The sequence below is a fragment of the Poecile atricapillus genome, chromosome 28 (assembly GCF_030490865.1).
Source record: "Poecile atricapillus isolate bPoeAtr1 chromosome 28, bPoeAtr1.hap1, whole genome shotgun sequence".
NCBI lineage: Eukaryota > Metazoa > Chordata > Aves > Passeriformes > Paridae > Poecile > Poecile atricapillus.
This window is the reverse complement of record NC_081276.1, coordinates 5,367,069-5,380,413: the sequence shown is the minus strand read 5'-3', so window position 1 is coordinate 5,380,413 and position 13,345 is coordinate 5,367,069. Positions and strand designations below refer to the sequence as shown.

The 13,345-nt window shown below is 40.8% G+C and overlaps 1 protein-coding gene across 2 annotated transcripts in view; it reads right to left on the bottom strand.

Moving 5' to 3' along the window:
- Nucleotides 1-10,176: 10,176 nt before the first annotated feature.
- Nucleotides 10,177-13,345, bottom strand: part of ELAVL1 (ELAV like RNA binding protein 1) — a 40,089-nt gene continuing 36,920 nt past the window's right edge. The window contains exons 6-7 of one of the 2 annotated variants that reach the window (XM_058858503.1): nucleotides 12,811-12,924; nucleotides 10,177-11,752 (exon numbers count right to left, since the gene is read on the bottom strand). In XM_058858503.1, coding sequence (XP_058714486.1) covers nucleotides 11,428-11,752; nucleotides 12,811-12,924 — 439 coding nt within the window. In that variant the 3' untranslated portion in view covers nucleotides 10,177-11,427. The remainder of the gene's footprint in view (nucleotides 11,753-12,810; nucleotides 12,925-13,345) is intronic. The other variant, XM_058858504.1, reaches the window with a different exon arrangement.

Sequence of the window (13,345 nt, the reverse complement as noted above, 5' to 3'; positions counted from 1 at the left end):
CAATTGATACAGGTTTAAAGAAACCACTGGCAAGACTTGTCTTTCTTTTAATTAAATAAATGCCTACCAACAGCTTGATCAGCACAAGTAAGATGACAGTGGAGGGTTGGTACAAGGTGCTGGACACTGGAGCAACACCAGCACCTAAAATATATCCAGAGCTCACCTTTGGAGATTATTTACATCTTCAAACACATTTGAGGATGATTATTATTATCATCATGGGGTTTTCTTTGGGACCTCAATATATAAAATATTCTAATACAAAAACATTTATGAATGTAACATTATTTTAATAACCTATTAATTATTATTAATAGTATATAATATATAATTAAAATTATATGTAATTATAAAATTAAAGTATTATTAATTATTTTAATAACCTATTAAGCTTTCACACAGGATGAAAATGCACCTATTGCAAGGAATTCCTCTTCTATGTCCAATAAGGAACAGGAGATGGACAGAACTCAACTGACACCTCAGTCAGCAGCACTGCCCCACAGGCCCCACTGCCACCCAGCTGTAGCACATAAAGCTAAAAACCAGCAAAGTATTTCTGAGCAAAACCATTTCATACTTGTCCACATTAGGACATCACACCTCTTTCCCTCCTTTCATTTGTGGAGCAAACTAAGCAAACCTTTTGTTAGGACTAGATGCTGCTCACGGTCCTCACTGAGCAAAGGGCTGACAAAGTTCCTATCAACCAATTCCCTATCCCGCACTGACCCCAGTGCTCCCACAGGGATCCTTCCTCTCACGTTTCACAAATTACACCAGGCTGCCTTAATCTCACCAATTCAACAAGTCTGTCCTCTCCTTGTTTTATTCCTTCTTGGATACAATCAGCTCTCATTATTCCCATTATTCCAAAATCAGGGCAAATATTTCATTGCAAACATTCGTTCTTCAAGGCCCCCAACAGGACATGAAGCTCACACATGCCCAGCTGAGCACAGAGCACCAAGATCAGGAGGGAAGCACAAAGCTTCTCAACCAGTTTCCATCTTACAGCTCTTGTTCTGCCTTTGAGCATCACTGTGATTAAGTAAGATAAGATGCAAATCAGGGCAGCCAGAATGTTCTTCAGAAACTATCAGAGTGTTGGAGGCACCACTGGAATAAAACACCTGGTGCAAATCTTTATGAGCTACCTGAGTGATTGAACAAGGCACAGACATCACAGTGAGTCAAACCTTAAACCTGAACTTTGTGTTGTTCAGAAAAGCAGCTATAACACAGTGGAATAAAGCTTTGCTACGTTTTATCTAAACAAGCATGAGCAGCCCTGATGTCCCTCTGGGAATCCAGTGATGGAGAGAGAGGGGCCTGGCCATGCACCCCGGGCTATCATGCCGTGTGCCGTGGTATGCACAGTCAGTCACTGCCATTTCTCTAGAACCACAGTCCTTCTTGCAGCTGAATTGTCTTCCTTCCTCCATTCCTGCAGTAAGAAAAGATTAAAACATTAAGGACCATGGAATATAGTAAAAACAGAAAGGAGGAAAATACAGAATAAAGATGGCTTAAAACAAAATCACTGATTTCCACTGTTTTCATACACTCCCATGGAGTGACAGCACTGCATCTCACAGGGAGAAGGGAATGGGAGGTGGTCCCTGAGCAGCAGTGATATGGTACAGTACAGGACCACTGCTGAAAAATATTAAGACACAATATAGAGATATGGCAGTTTTCTAGAGTTTGAAAAATATGGATGTTAAATTCTTTACAATATGGACATTAGTTTTCTTAAACCTCCACAGCTCTCTCCTCACATCACTGTACAGTTCTGACCAATGCCTTAGAAGGCTGCACATAATCTTGATTTTTTTAAGGACATACATCTCTGCATGAAGTACCTCTGCACTGTGCAGGATGTGAGACAGGGCAGAAGTGCCATTCTGCATGTGCTATATATAGTACCTACACAGCAGAGACACAGTAACACACAACTGACAGGTATGTTTAGGTACTCTAAACAACGTATAAATACAGTCTACACGTCCTATTACACACAGTTATTACATGTGTGCGTACACACATACAAATGTATATGCACTCTGTGTCTCTTGAAAGATGTAAAGCACAAGGAACAAGCTTGGACAGAATGGTAAAGCACTTTTATGGTCATAAAAGTGTTCCATCACAAATTCTGCAAGTGTGATTAGACCAAGACCAAACCCCTTTGTGCCAAGACTGAGAAGCATGAGCTACTTACCACAGCTGTTCATGGGCTGCAAGACAGCCTTGGAGTCCTGCCAGTGCCTCCTCCTCCTCCTGTGACACCAGAGCTGGAGCCCATGGCAGGAAGCAGCTCAGCACTGCTTACACTGCCCCAATTCTGCTCCCAAGCCAAAGCACTCCTGCTCTGCTCTCCTCTACGAGCCTTCTCTTGGGGCAGAATCTGTTCCAACACATTCAAACAGCAGGTTTAAGAGGTTTGTTAAAGCAGGTTTAACAGCTCCTCGGATCCCTACTCTGAGAACACAGGAAGCCTCAAACTTATTTTTATTCAACTCAGTTCTTTGTAAGCTCTAGTTTGAGCACATGCTCTTTTATAAGCATGGAGCTCCAGCCCTGCAGGGAGAAATCAATCCGTTCTGGAAATGTCAACCTTTAGAAAGTTATGAAGCACACTTAAAATTCAAATAAAGAAAATTTGTATTTTAACTGTTTTAATTTAATTTTAACAAATTTGGTTTAAATCAGTTTTGTTACAATGAAATATTATTTGCTAATGAGATGCTAGTACAAGTTCTGACAAACTAAGAATCAGAGTCCCATTTTGCTCATCACTGTTTCTATACATAAACACTTCCAAAAAAACCCACAAAAAAGAAAGTGTGTCACAGTGCAAAGAGCAAAACATTGTGATTTATTTGCCTTCATTCAGCTGCACAGATAACACACACGTGTAAAATCACTCCCAAATGTAGCACTTCCCCTTCCTGCTGTCAGTACAGGATGGAAGGAGAGGACAGTTTAGGACAAAGAAAGGCAATTTCAAAAATCAGGACTCTAAAGAAGAGGAGGTATTTGGGGAACAGGCAGGGCCCCTCTGACACTGAGCTACTTCCAAACTGGGGAAGCACAAGGGGAATGAAGGGAGGGGGGATGGCAGCCAGGCCTTCCTTAAATAGCTGCTCACTGCCACTGCTGGGACAGAATCCGGAGCAAGTGCACTGTTAGCATGACCCAGGACATTTATTACAGTCGTATTCTTTCCATTTTTTTAAGGATAGGAAATACAGACATCTTTCTCTGACATATCACTTTAACACCTTTTTCCTGCCCTCCCTCTTTCACTGTTCTGGAAATGAAGGGGATAAAATTTGGAATCAGGATATCACAACAGCAGAGCAAGGAGGGGGAATAGTCAAAAGCCAGGGAGTCTGTCAGGAATTCTGCAAAAACCAGAGTCCCTGTCTAGGCATTAATGGGTCTACATTCAGTTTTTTTGTTTGCTTTTAAAAAAAGAGCCATTTTTGAGGGGCTAGAACTTCACTTGGCTATGTCTGTTATTAAGCTTTTGGGAATTTAATTTTTTTTCCCTCATGATTTTTTCATAGAAGAAAACATGGAAAATACAATAGAGGTCAAATGAACATGAGGAAAGTGAACCATGTGGGATAAACTGTGGTGGGAGCAAGAATGGAGGTGTTCCAGCTCATGCAAAGGAAAACCCAAGTAAGGTCTAAATCCCGATGAAGCATTCCTGAATACATCAGATGCTGCATATTCAACAATCCACTGATAAAATGGTAGGAACAGAAATTCTCACTTCTGCTCTTTACCAATCTAGGTCAATGAATAACTCCATATGGTGAACAGTGCTGAACTGAGAAATTCCCATTGCAGAAAAAATAACTGGAAATCTAAAAACTCCTGAATTGGAAGAGATCCTGAACTGAGGCAGCATTTCCACACGTTCCATGACATCATACACGAAACACTATTTATATCTCTTACTTTACATCACTTTTCACGGTAAGCCTTTAAGAGAAAAATAACAGGCAACATCTCAAAGGTACAACAATTAGCCCAGCTCTCAGAGGGATTATTTCTGTGACTGAAGGACAGGAGGCACCTGCTGAAATGCAGCAGGACAGACTTCAGCTTACCCAAACCAAAACTAAAGGTGTGTTGGTGAAGAAAAGACTAAGACTGGAACAGTCTGTCCAGAGCCAGCAGGATTATATGTGCTCCTTCAATCAAAAGGACATGGTTTCAGAAGCATTTCTGAAAATCACCCCTTACAGAACCTCCCCCAGGGTTTTACCTGGGAGTGTTGGTCCTGCCCCAGCCTCATCCAAGGAACCAGGGAGCCTGACCTGCACTGATGGTCCAGTCCCTTCCCATGGAATCACAGTTGTTAGGTTGGAAAAGCCCTCTAAGGCGATCAAGTCCAACCATCAACCTGGCAACGCCACAATGTTCCCCACTAGCCCATGACCCCCCTCCGTGCCACAGCCACGTTCTTTGAACACTTCTGCAACCACCACTGCTTGGCAACCCTGGTGCAATTTGCAGAAAATCTTCATCCAGTCTAAACCTCCAATGGGCCAACTTGAGGCAATTTCCCCAGGAGCTCCCTGAAGTAGCTGAGTAACAGTATAGCTGGGCTTTGGGCTTGGTTTAATCAGGAAGGAAAATGTAACATAAAGACAACATTTTTCCTGAAAAATAAAAATGAAACTAAGCCCCTTCTTTTAATTCCATCCTTCTAACAAGGCCACAACTTTAGTGGAGGAACCTTGATTGGCCCATTCCTGAACACAGTTCAGATTCTTCTGAAAATATGTCAAATTCCAAACTGCACAATAATAATCCAATTCCTGCAGGGAAAAAAAGACAAAATATGAACAATTAAGTAAAAGCCTAATTCTACTTGAAGTACATCACCCTTCACCAGGGCTCAAGTAAAAGCATCCCGAGTATGTTCCAAACAAGTGCTCAACAAAACCAGCCATGAACACGTGGCAAAGTAAAAAACTCCTTTGCACTATTAACATAGATAATGTCATTTAAGTCTTAACACCAGTGTAAAATATCTATGAGTTGTTTCATTTAATTTTGAAAATTCATATAGAAAACAATGTTCATAACTCCATCCACAGGATTCTACAAAGCTACTGCTTCATCAACAAATCTTTGAACTGTTTCAATATGAAAATTCCATTTTTTCAAACTGCTCAAAAATCATTGCAGAGAATTTCCAAGCACTTGAATTGAAGCACAACCGAAGTATGAACTTGGTACATTTTTGCAGTTATTTCTAAAATACGTTAATTTACATAAATAATCTCAAAATAACACAATGGGATTCAACTTCATTTTAGACATTTGGAAAGCAGTGTCATACTTTATTTAAAGTAAACCCATGTAAAAACAAAGTTTAAATGAAAATGGTACCTGAAAAATAAATTATTTGATATAAAACAAATCAATAACTTAAAAACACACTAAATATACAAAATGTGTAACCATATACTGTACAGTATGGAAAGCAATTGATAAAACCTTCTGTCCCACAAACAGATTAATTTATAAACAAAAGATTACATAAGTTAAAGGAAATCAATAAAAATACTAGAAGCACAGTATTATTCAAATTACTCATCAAATAAAGGTTTATCCCAATTTATGTTTCAAATGTCTCAAGTTATTTTCTTCTCAATGACCAAGTGAAAAAGTTCAGCCATACCACTAAAAACTTGCCCAAAAATGTTTAGAAATAAGGAACAACAGTAGGAGAATATTGAGATTCTAAAATGTGAACACAGAATCAATTTTCCAAGGTTTCAGGTGGCAGTTCTACCATTACTGTTTTCCTGTCATTAGCAACGAAAGAGAATTTCAGTGCTGAAAATTCCACTCAACAGAAAAATATCTTTGTTGCTGTTTGATCAAGTGTGATCTAGAAGGAATCGCCAGAGTTCAACATCAAACCCACTCATGGGGTGGTGTGTTAGGCTTTAGAGATCATAAAGACTTTGACTGGTTTTAAATCAGGCAGGATGAGAAAGCAGCACTTTGAGTTTGGTTTTGTTTGACTACATGAGACTACTACAAACAGCAACCACTGAAATGATGCCATACCTGATCAACCTACGAGTGACGCTTAGAAATTAACGGTGATTTTCAATCCACTGGTGGTCATGGAGGTACCGCCTCTTCCAGGTGAGAGGGAGGGAAAGAGACCCTTTTTATGAACTCCACATTTTTAACATTAGTAGGGAGAAACTCAGTAATAATAAAAATAATAATCAGAGAAAACAACCACTGGCCTCTTGAGCTCTGGATTTATCCAATCTACTGTGCTGAGTAGCCAATCTTGAGAAGTGCAGAGCTACGTTAGAGGAACTTGCCAAAGGCACAAAAAGACTCTCCAGCTTCCAAATAGAGATTAAATTACCTCAGGTGACAAATACAGCTCTTGGAAAATAAAAACAAAATGAAAAAAAGCTAAAACACAAGTGCAGCTCCACTCAGAGAGCTCAAGGGGTTGGTGTTTCCTTATGGTGAATTTGGTCCCTTCCCTCTAAAGCTATTTGTAGATGCCTAAATGTAGAAATGTAACAGTAAGGTGCTTCATTGACAGAGTTATAAAGGACACATTTCTTCATTATGGAAATAAAAAATACAGGGATCTTCTGACAGAACCAGCATCCAGACAAACTGCTCTGTACTTATGTGACTGAACCAGGTTACCAGCAGCTCACAAAAGCCGTGTGTTAAAAACCTCCCACAAACTCTAACCTTCTGCAGGCAGAGCTACCAGAGGAGCTACTGTGAATAAACCGTTTATTTTATCATATGACCTGTATATTGTGTTAGAAAAGTAACCATGGGGACATTCTCCAAGTGTTTTTTTTAGAGCAGACATGTAATGATAAACTATCCAAAAAGGAACTTGAGTTTAAAATGCACTGAAAAAAAAAAAAATCTCTCCTGAAATATTTGAAGAATTTCTACTTTATTGACCTTACCCAGAACATTAAAGCAACATAAGAATTGTAACAAATGTTGAAGGACCTTAATAACTATTCATTTTCCAAACTCAGCCTTAAAATAATGGATCACCTTTACAGTTAGTTTGCCATTTTGTTTTGACTGCTGGATATTCTTTCTATAAATGATACCAAGACTTTTTTAAAACCTTTTTAAAAAAGTTTTTTAACTGTTTTGTATAAATAACATTACTACAACATTCAATCCCCCTACAAAAATAGGTGTCCTCTCCATGCAAACACCCTTTGGTCATCTGGACAAGGGCAAGTGACCACACATTGACCAACCAGTGTTCACTGCAGTGACAATTTATCTTGCTCCAGTGACTCATGTCTGGATTTTCAGTGGTTTTCATGCTCACATGATCCAGATGTACAAAAAACATACCCAAGCAAAGGGAAGGAAAAGCTGTGTGGCCACACACACCACTGTGGCGCTGGTGACTTCTCCCCTCACCCTAAGAGCGGGGTCCTCAAGCCTTTCCCAGTCCCAGAGCCAGAACAGATGCAGGGATTGGCACAGGAGGGCTCAGGAGGCAACAGTAACTGCACTGGCCAGTCTCTGACAGGAGAGTGGAGCAGCCCAAGTAAACCAAATTTTATGATAATGCAGCTTGAATAATAAAAATAAAATAAATCCAACACTTCAGTGCACAGATACCATCTTACAGGGAATGACTGAGAACTGAAGACACTGCTCTGATTTTGCTCATGTCTGGATTTCTGGTGTTGCCATCCCCTCACCTGAAGTATCTCCATGTGCATTTGCCAGCTCATTCCAAGCACATACAGCAACATCTGAGACTCCTCTTCCATACTTATGTGGGATTTCCCTGTCTGCTAATGGTTAACAGGAGGTTTACAGATGATGAGGCTAACAGCCAATGTTCTTCTGCATGTCCATTCATGTGGACATCTGAGAAGCAAATGTAATATCTCAGCACCTATACATGAAACCCTGTGACAGCAGCATGGATAACTGTGTTTTCAGCAGCAATTACACCTGGTCCTTCAGAAGCTACACCTGGGGATTCCCAAGAGACTCTTAATCTAGTCTAAACGACCCCAAAACACTCCCATCTCGGCTGTTCCTGTAGCACATCTCCAGTATAGACCAACAAATCCAGGTCTCCAAAATCTGATCATCACACCCTAATCCAGCAATGAAGACTTTCCAGAACTCTCTACCTCAGTGAGACCACTGTATCACATGAGCAATATGAGACCTCTGCTTTGAGACAGCCCTTTGGTTCTACAAAGATCCTGTAAGCACTGACTGATAGAAGCATCACCTGACAGAAACACATGGATTCCATCAAACTGATGGATGAAACAGCACAGCATTCTTTGAGAATTAGAGGCCAAAACCTCTCTTGAAACAGGTTCGTTCAAGTGAGAGCTTCAAAGCAGGGTGTGAGGAGGAAACCAGTTGCTCCTACCTTTTGGGCAGAAAAACTCCTGGCAAATGTCTTGTTAGAATTTAGTTTCCACCCCCAGAAGCTGCCTTTTGGTCTTTACTAGAAGGATGCACAAGCTGCTGTTTAGGATCAAAAGCATCAAAAATACATACACATTTTTTTCTGGACTTCAGCTATTTACACCAAGGTTTTATTGACTGTTAGAATAGCACAGATCATACACTACACTTCTGGTATCAGCTCTGGCTCTTAGCAGGAGTTTTTCCTCTTTTCCTTACTTGAGCAGAGGTGCTTTGCTCATACCAACTGCCTGAAAATTATTATCAGAGCAACTATCAAAGAAAGATAGAATCAGACCTTTGCTAAAAGAGACTGTTATAGCGGTACAAAACCATATCCTGCATTTCCTTCTTATTTAGCAAAGAATTAGAGAAATAGGGAAGCAGTGGAAAAAGCAAGGAACAGTGATGCCAGAAAGCATCCAAGAGAAGGGGTTTTTTTCAGAAGTGGCAGCACAGCAATGTGCAGCTGCCATGGCCAGTGTGCTTGGAACCAGCACTGATACAGAGTTGTGTTTAGGGGTCACTCACTGGAGGTCTGAACCAGCAGATAAATATTATGACAAGCAGAAATTCCCATTTAGTTTAGTAGCAAATTTATCTTAAATGGAATAAAGCAAGAGAGAATGACGGAACTGGGAATGACTACAGCCCACTTGTGTGGAACAGGACAGTGCAGGGTTCAACAGTGATGGGTAAGAGAAATTCTCTGTACTACACAGCTTTAACTTGGGAGAACCCCCAGAATGCTTCCCAAGCTCTCCTTGTATGCAGAAAAGAAATAATCATTGACTTGATAAATGGATGGTGGTGAATTGGTGGAAGGAAAACTCTGACAGCCAAGAGCAGCTTTGAGGGGTGGGAGTGGGCTGGCTGCTGTGTCACAGTCACTGTTTCACCAACCACTGAGTTTCTCAAGAGATGGGGAGGGACTGGCAGGAGAAGCAAGGTTGGATGTTTTAACAGGAAAAATCCCACCTGCATTCACTACACATAACTCAAACTCAGCGGGAGGCTGCTCACTGGGCCAAGGCCTATGTGTAGGGTTTAGATATGCCCTGGGCAGGTCAAGGAACATCAGATCAGGTCCCCCTACAGATCTTCCCTGGAGCTGGGCAGCAGCTCAGCTGCATGTGGAGGGTGAGGGAGCCATTGGGCTGTGCAGATCCCATGGCAAGGGGATGACAAGGAGAGGACAAACGGTGGCAAGCACAAGGCAAGGTCAACTGGGGATGGAGCGAGATGAGCAGGCAGCATGGACTGGCCTCTGGAGTTTGGAAATGAACTCTGGGGCTTGTAGAGATTCAGGCAAAACAAAGACACACTGCATTAAACTGCCACAGACCTCGTTTCCACACCTGGTCTACCTACATATACACCAGAGCCAAGTCTCTAGTTGTGCACAGCAGCTCACACACCTGTACAGGCAGGGTCAACCATCCCAGTTTCCTACCCAAGCACACCTGAGGGTTACATCAGTCTGTGACACATCATTTCTATGTGATGGATTTATTGTGGTGCTTGTTCCAAAAACTCTTTTTCTTTTACTCATCTGTCAAAGCAGTAAATTAAAATTCTCTTAAAGAAGAGCTACAGTTCCTTAAAACAACACTCTGAAAGCTGGACACTTTGTGCAATACTTAGCAAAAAAAACAACAGAAAATAAAAAACAAAACAAAATTTGAGCAAAACAAAATCAAATTTAATGTTCTTAAATGCAAAAGTAAAAACAAACAAAAAACACAAAAAAGCAAAAGAAAATTAACAGAAACAGAACAACTCAAAGTTTCAAGGCAGTCTGCAGAAAACCTGGGGGATTAATCTTTAAATCTACAAATCAAAGGGGTTTTTTGGTTAATATCTAACTTGCAAGTTGTAAGTACTTTTCTGCTGAGTGTTCAATAAGTAAAGCTAGTTGTCAAAACAAAATCCTATTAAAATAGAAAAACTAGCACTCATTAGAAGGGATGCGAGAAATACAATGCTCAAATGTTTATAACTGTTTTTTCTTTACAAAATAGAACTGCCAAAGGAATTCCAACTACAATGATCTTGGAAAATGAGTAAGTATCTTGCTGCATTATAATGTACCAGTAAGTAGTGCACCATGCATTAAATATTTGGACAGAAGAGATTCAGTCTGATAAAGTAGCAACATATATTCACACTCGCTTTTTTTGAGTTTCATTTTGACTCTGAAATCTTCCCGGAGTTTCTTTGAAACTCTTTGGTCCATTCCTCTCAAAGTGGGCTTTAAAGGTCACATTTCTAAAACCTGTGAATTGGACAGCTTGGCCACTGCTCAGTGTGCAACTTACCTCCTCAATGGTGTTAAAGTTAGGCTGGCATGCTACTACTTACAAGACCTTGACTTTAAAAAGCTTGATCCTCAACTAGACAGAGAGTAATGAATATTAATTGATCAAACAAGTCACTGTCAACTAAAACATTAGTATTTCTCAACTTTTCTTCCATACTACTGAAACTGGGGGGGAACAAAAGGACAGGGGGATGGGTAGGAAGAACAACATAAAACCAAAGAAAATCAATGAATTCAGCCTGATATTTTTCAAAAAATTCCAGTTTTTGCAGACAACATTCAATGAAACAAATGTTAGTCTCATAAGTGAAAGCATGCTTCAATTTTACCACCATCCAGAGGATCTAGTTAATGCAATCTACTTAAGATTTCAGGGGATTTTTAACATGTTTTAAATGAAATAACTTAAAGGAACTTAAAATTGGTCTAACATTGTGGGATTTCAAACATTTGAACATGTCAGTTGCATCCCAGAATATAAAACCTTTTCACTTCTCATTTAGACTAAGACAAACACTTGTGAAAATTGGCGCAAAATGAGTTTTACACTAACAAAAATGTTTCAACTTCTGTCACTCCATTATCTATTCCATACAAAAAGCACGAGCAAGTTATTTGTGGGACTTGTTGGTTTTGAAGGAAACCTGTAAGATTTTGTCCCCCAGGCGGTAGCCATTAAGACTTGCTATGGCCATTGCAGCTTCTTCATAGTTTGTCATGGTCACAAAACCAAAACCTTTGCACTTGTTGGTGTTGAAATCTCGAATAACTTTCACATTGGTAACCGCACCAAAGGGGCCAAACATCTGCCAGAGGATTCCCTCATCAGCATCTTGACCAAGGTTGTAGATGAAGATACACCAGCCAGAAGATGCGTTTCCTGGAACATTTACACCAGAAAGCCCACTCATGTGATCTACACCCATAGGAGAGAACCTAGCAAATAAAAAGCACAATATTTCATGTAAAAGTTCAATTCAATTAAGCAAAGTAACTTGAATGGGAAGCAACTGAGAATGAATATTTTATACATGGCACATCAAAACCGCCACATAAATGTTTCCCCATTCAAATTGACAATCAAATTGACAGCTGCCAGGAAAAAAAAGGTAAGTATTCCAACTGCTTTATCAACAGGGAACTATCCTTAGAAATAAGCAAGGAACAGGCAAGGCAAAATTACATTATCACCTTCCCAGGGTACTTGGATGGATCTCTGAACTCAGCCAGGCTGCTCAGAGTGTCCAGGGCATTGCTGCAGAACTGCTCGAGTTGGGGGCACAGGCAGCACCTTCCCAGAGGCCCCAGACATCTCCCACTTATTTCACAGGAGGAGATTTTTTTTTCATCCCATGCTCCTTTTCTTGCTTCAAAAAGAATATGTTGGGAAACTCTTAAGTCAAAGAGTTTCTTTGGGTTTGCTGGGGCAGGGATGAGTGTGCTGTGTTCTTAGGAGTAGAGATTGTATGTCTTAATTTCTTCTTTTGTAAAACATAACAAAACCTACTCCCTTTCCACCCAAAGGCAGCAGGTACAGGCAAACACTCCCAACATGAACAGGCTCAGTGCAGTTTTATTATTCCAGTGTGTACTGATTGTTTTATTAATTTTTCCAGGAAAACTTTGATCTGACTTTACTGAACTGGATTTTTAAAGTCACCTACACACTCTTCCTGAATCCTGCCTCCTTCACAATACCTCGGCAGGATTCATGCATAACAAAATGCAAAAATCTTCTCCTGTTTATGTCTTGCTTTGTATTAATTTATTTTCCCTATAACCCACATTTCTAATTCCCCTTTATTCTATTTCTGGTGTACACTCCAGAAAATCAAAGCTTCTCAATATTTTAGTGCAATGTTAGGGCTGCACAGCTAAGCACTCAAAGGCCAGAAAATGTGAAAGTTAAGGTCAAAAACTCACTTTACCCTTGTACTTATTTATTATTTAAAAATATGAGGTCATGTGATCATAGAAATATAATGATACTATACCAGGGGTTCCCAAATTGAGGTGTACCACTGGTGATTTGCAAACCCCTTAAAAGCGGTACACGAGCTGCTCTCTGCCAAGAGCAGGGCGGTGGCAGATCCTGATTCTCTGCTGACCTGGAGGAAACAGGGAAGGGATGTCTGGGCAGTGAATGCTGCAGTAAGTGCCAAATGCTTCCCCTCTGACTCTTGCACTGCATCAAGGAGCTGCTGCTGCCTTTTCTGAGGAGGGAGGGCTCGAGGAAGTGTACAGGGAGGGAGGGGAGCAGAGGGGTGGCAGTGCACGCACACACGCACACACACTGTGCACTCACACACAAGAACCAGTCAGTGCCCATCTCCCCCAGGCTCTCTGGTGCTCAGAGCTCACTGCCTTGGACACCTGAGCTCCTGGACTCTCTTGTACCCAGAACAAGTGTCACTCCATCCCTCCCTCACTGCTGCTCTGCAGCCCAGGGGCTCCCGGAGCACAGTGGGACACTCCTGAGTTGCACCGACTCACTAACAGCCAGCCCCACGAAAATCCAAGTTTGGAAAG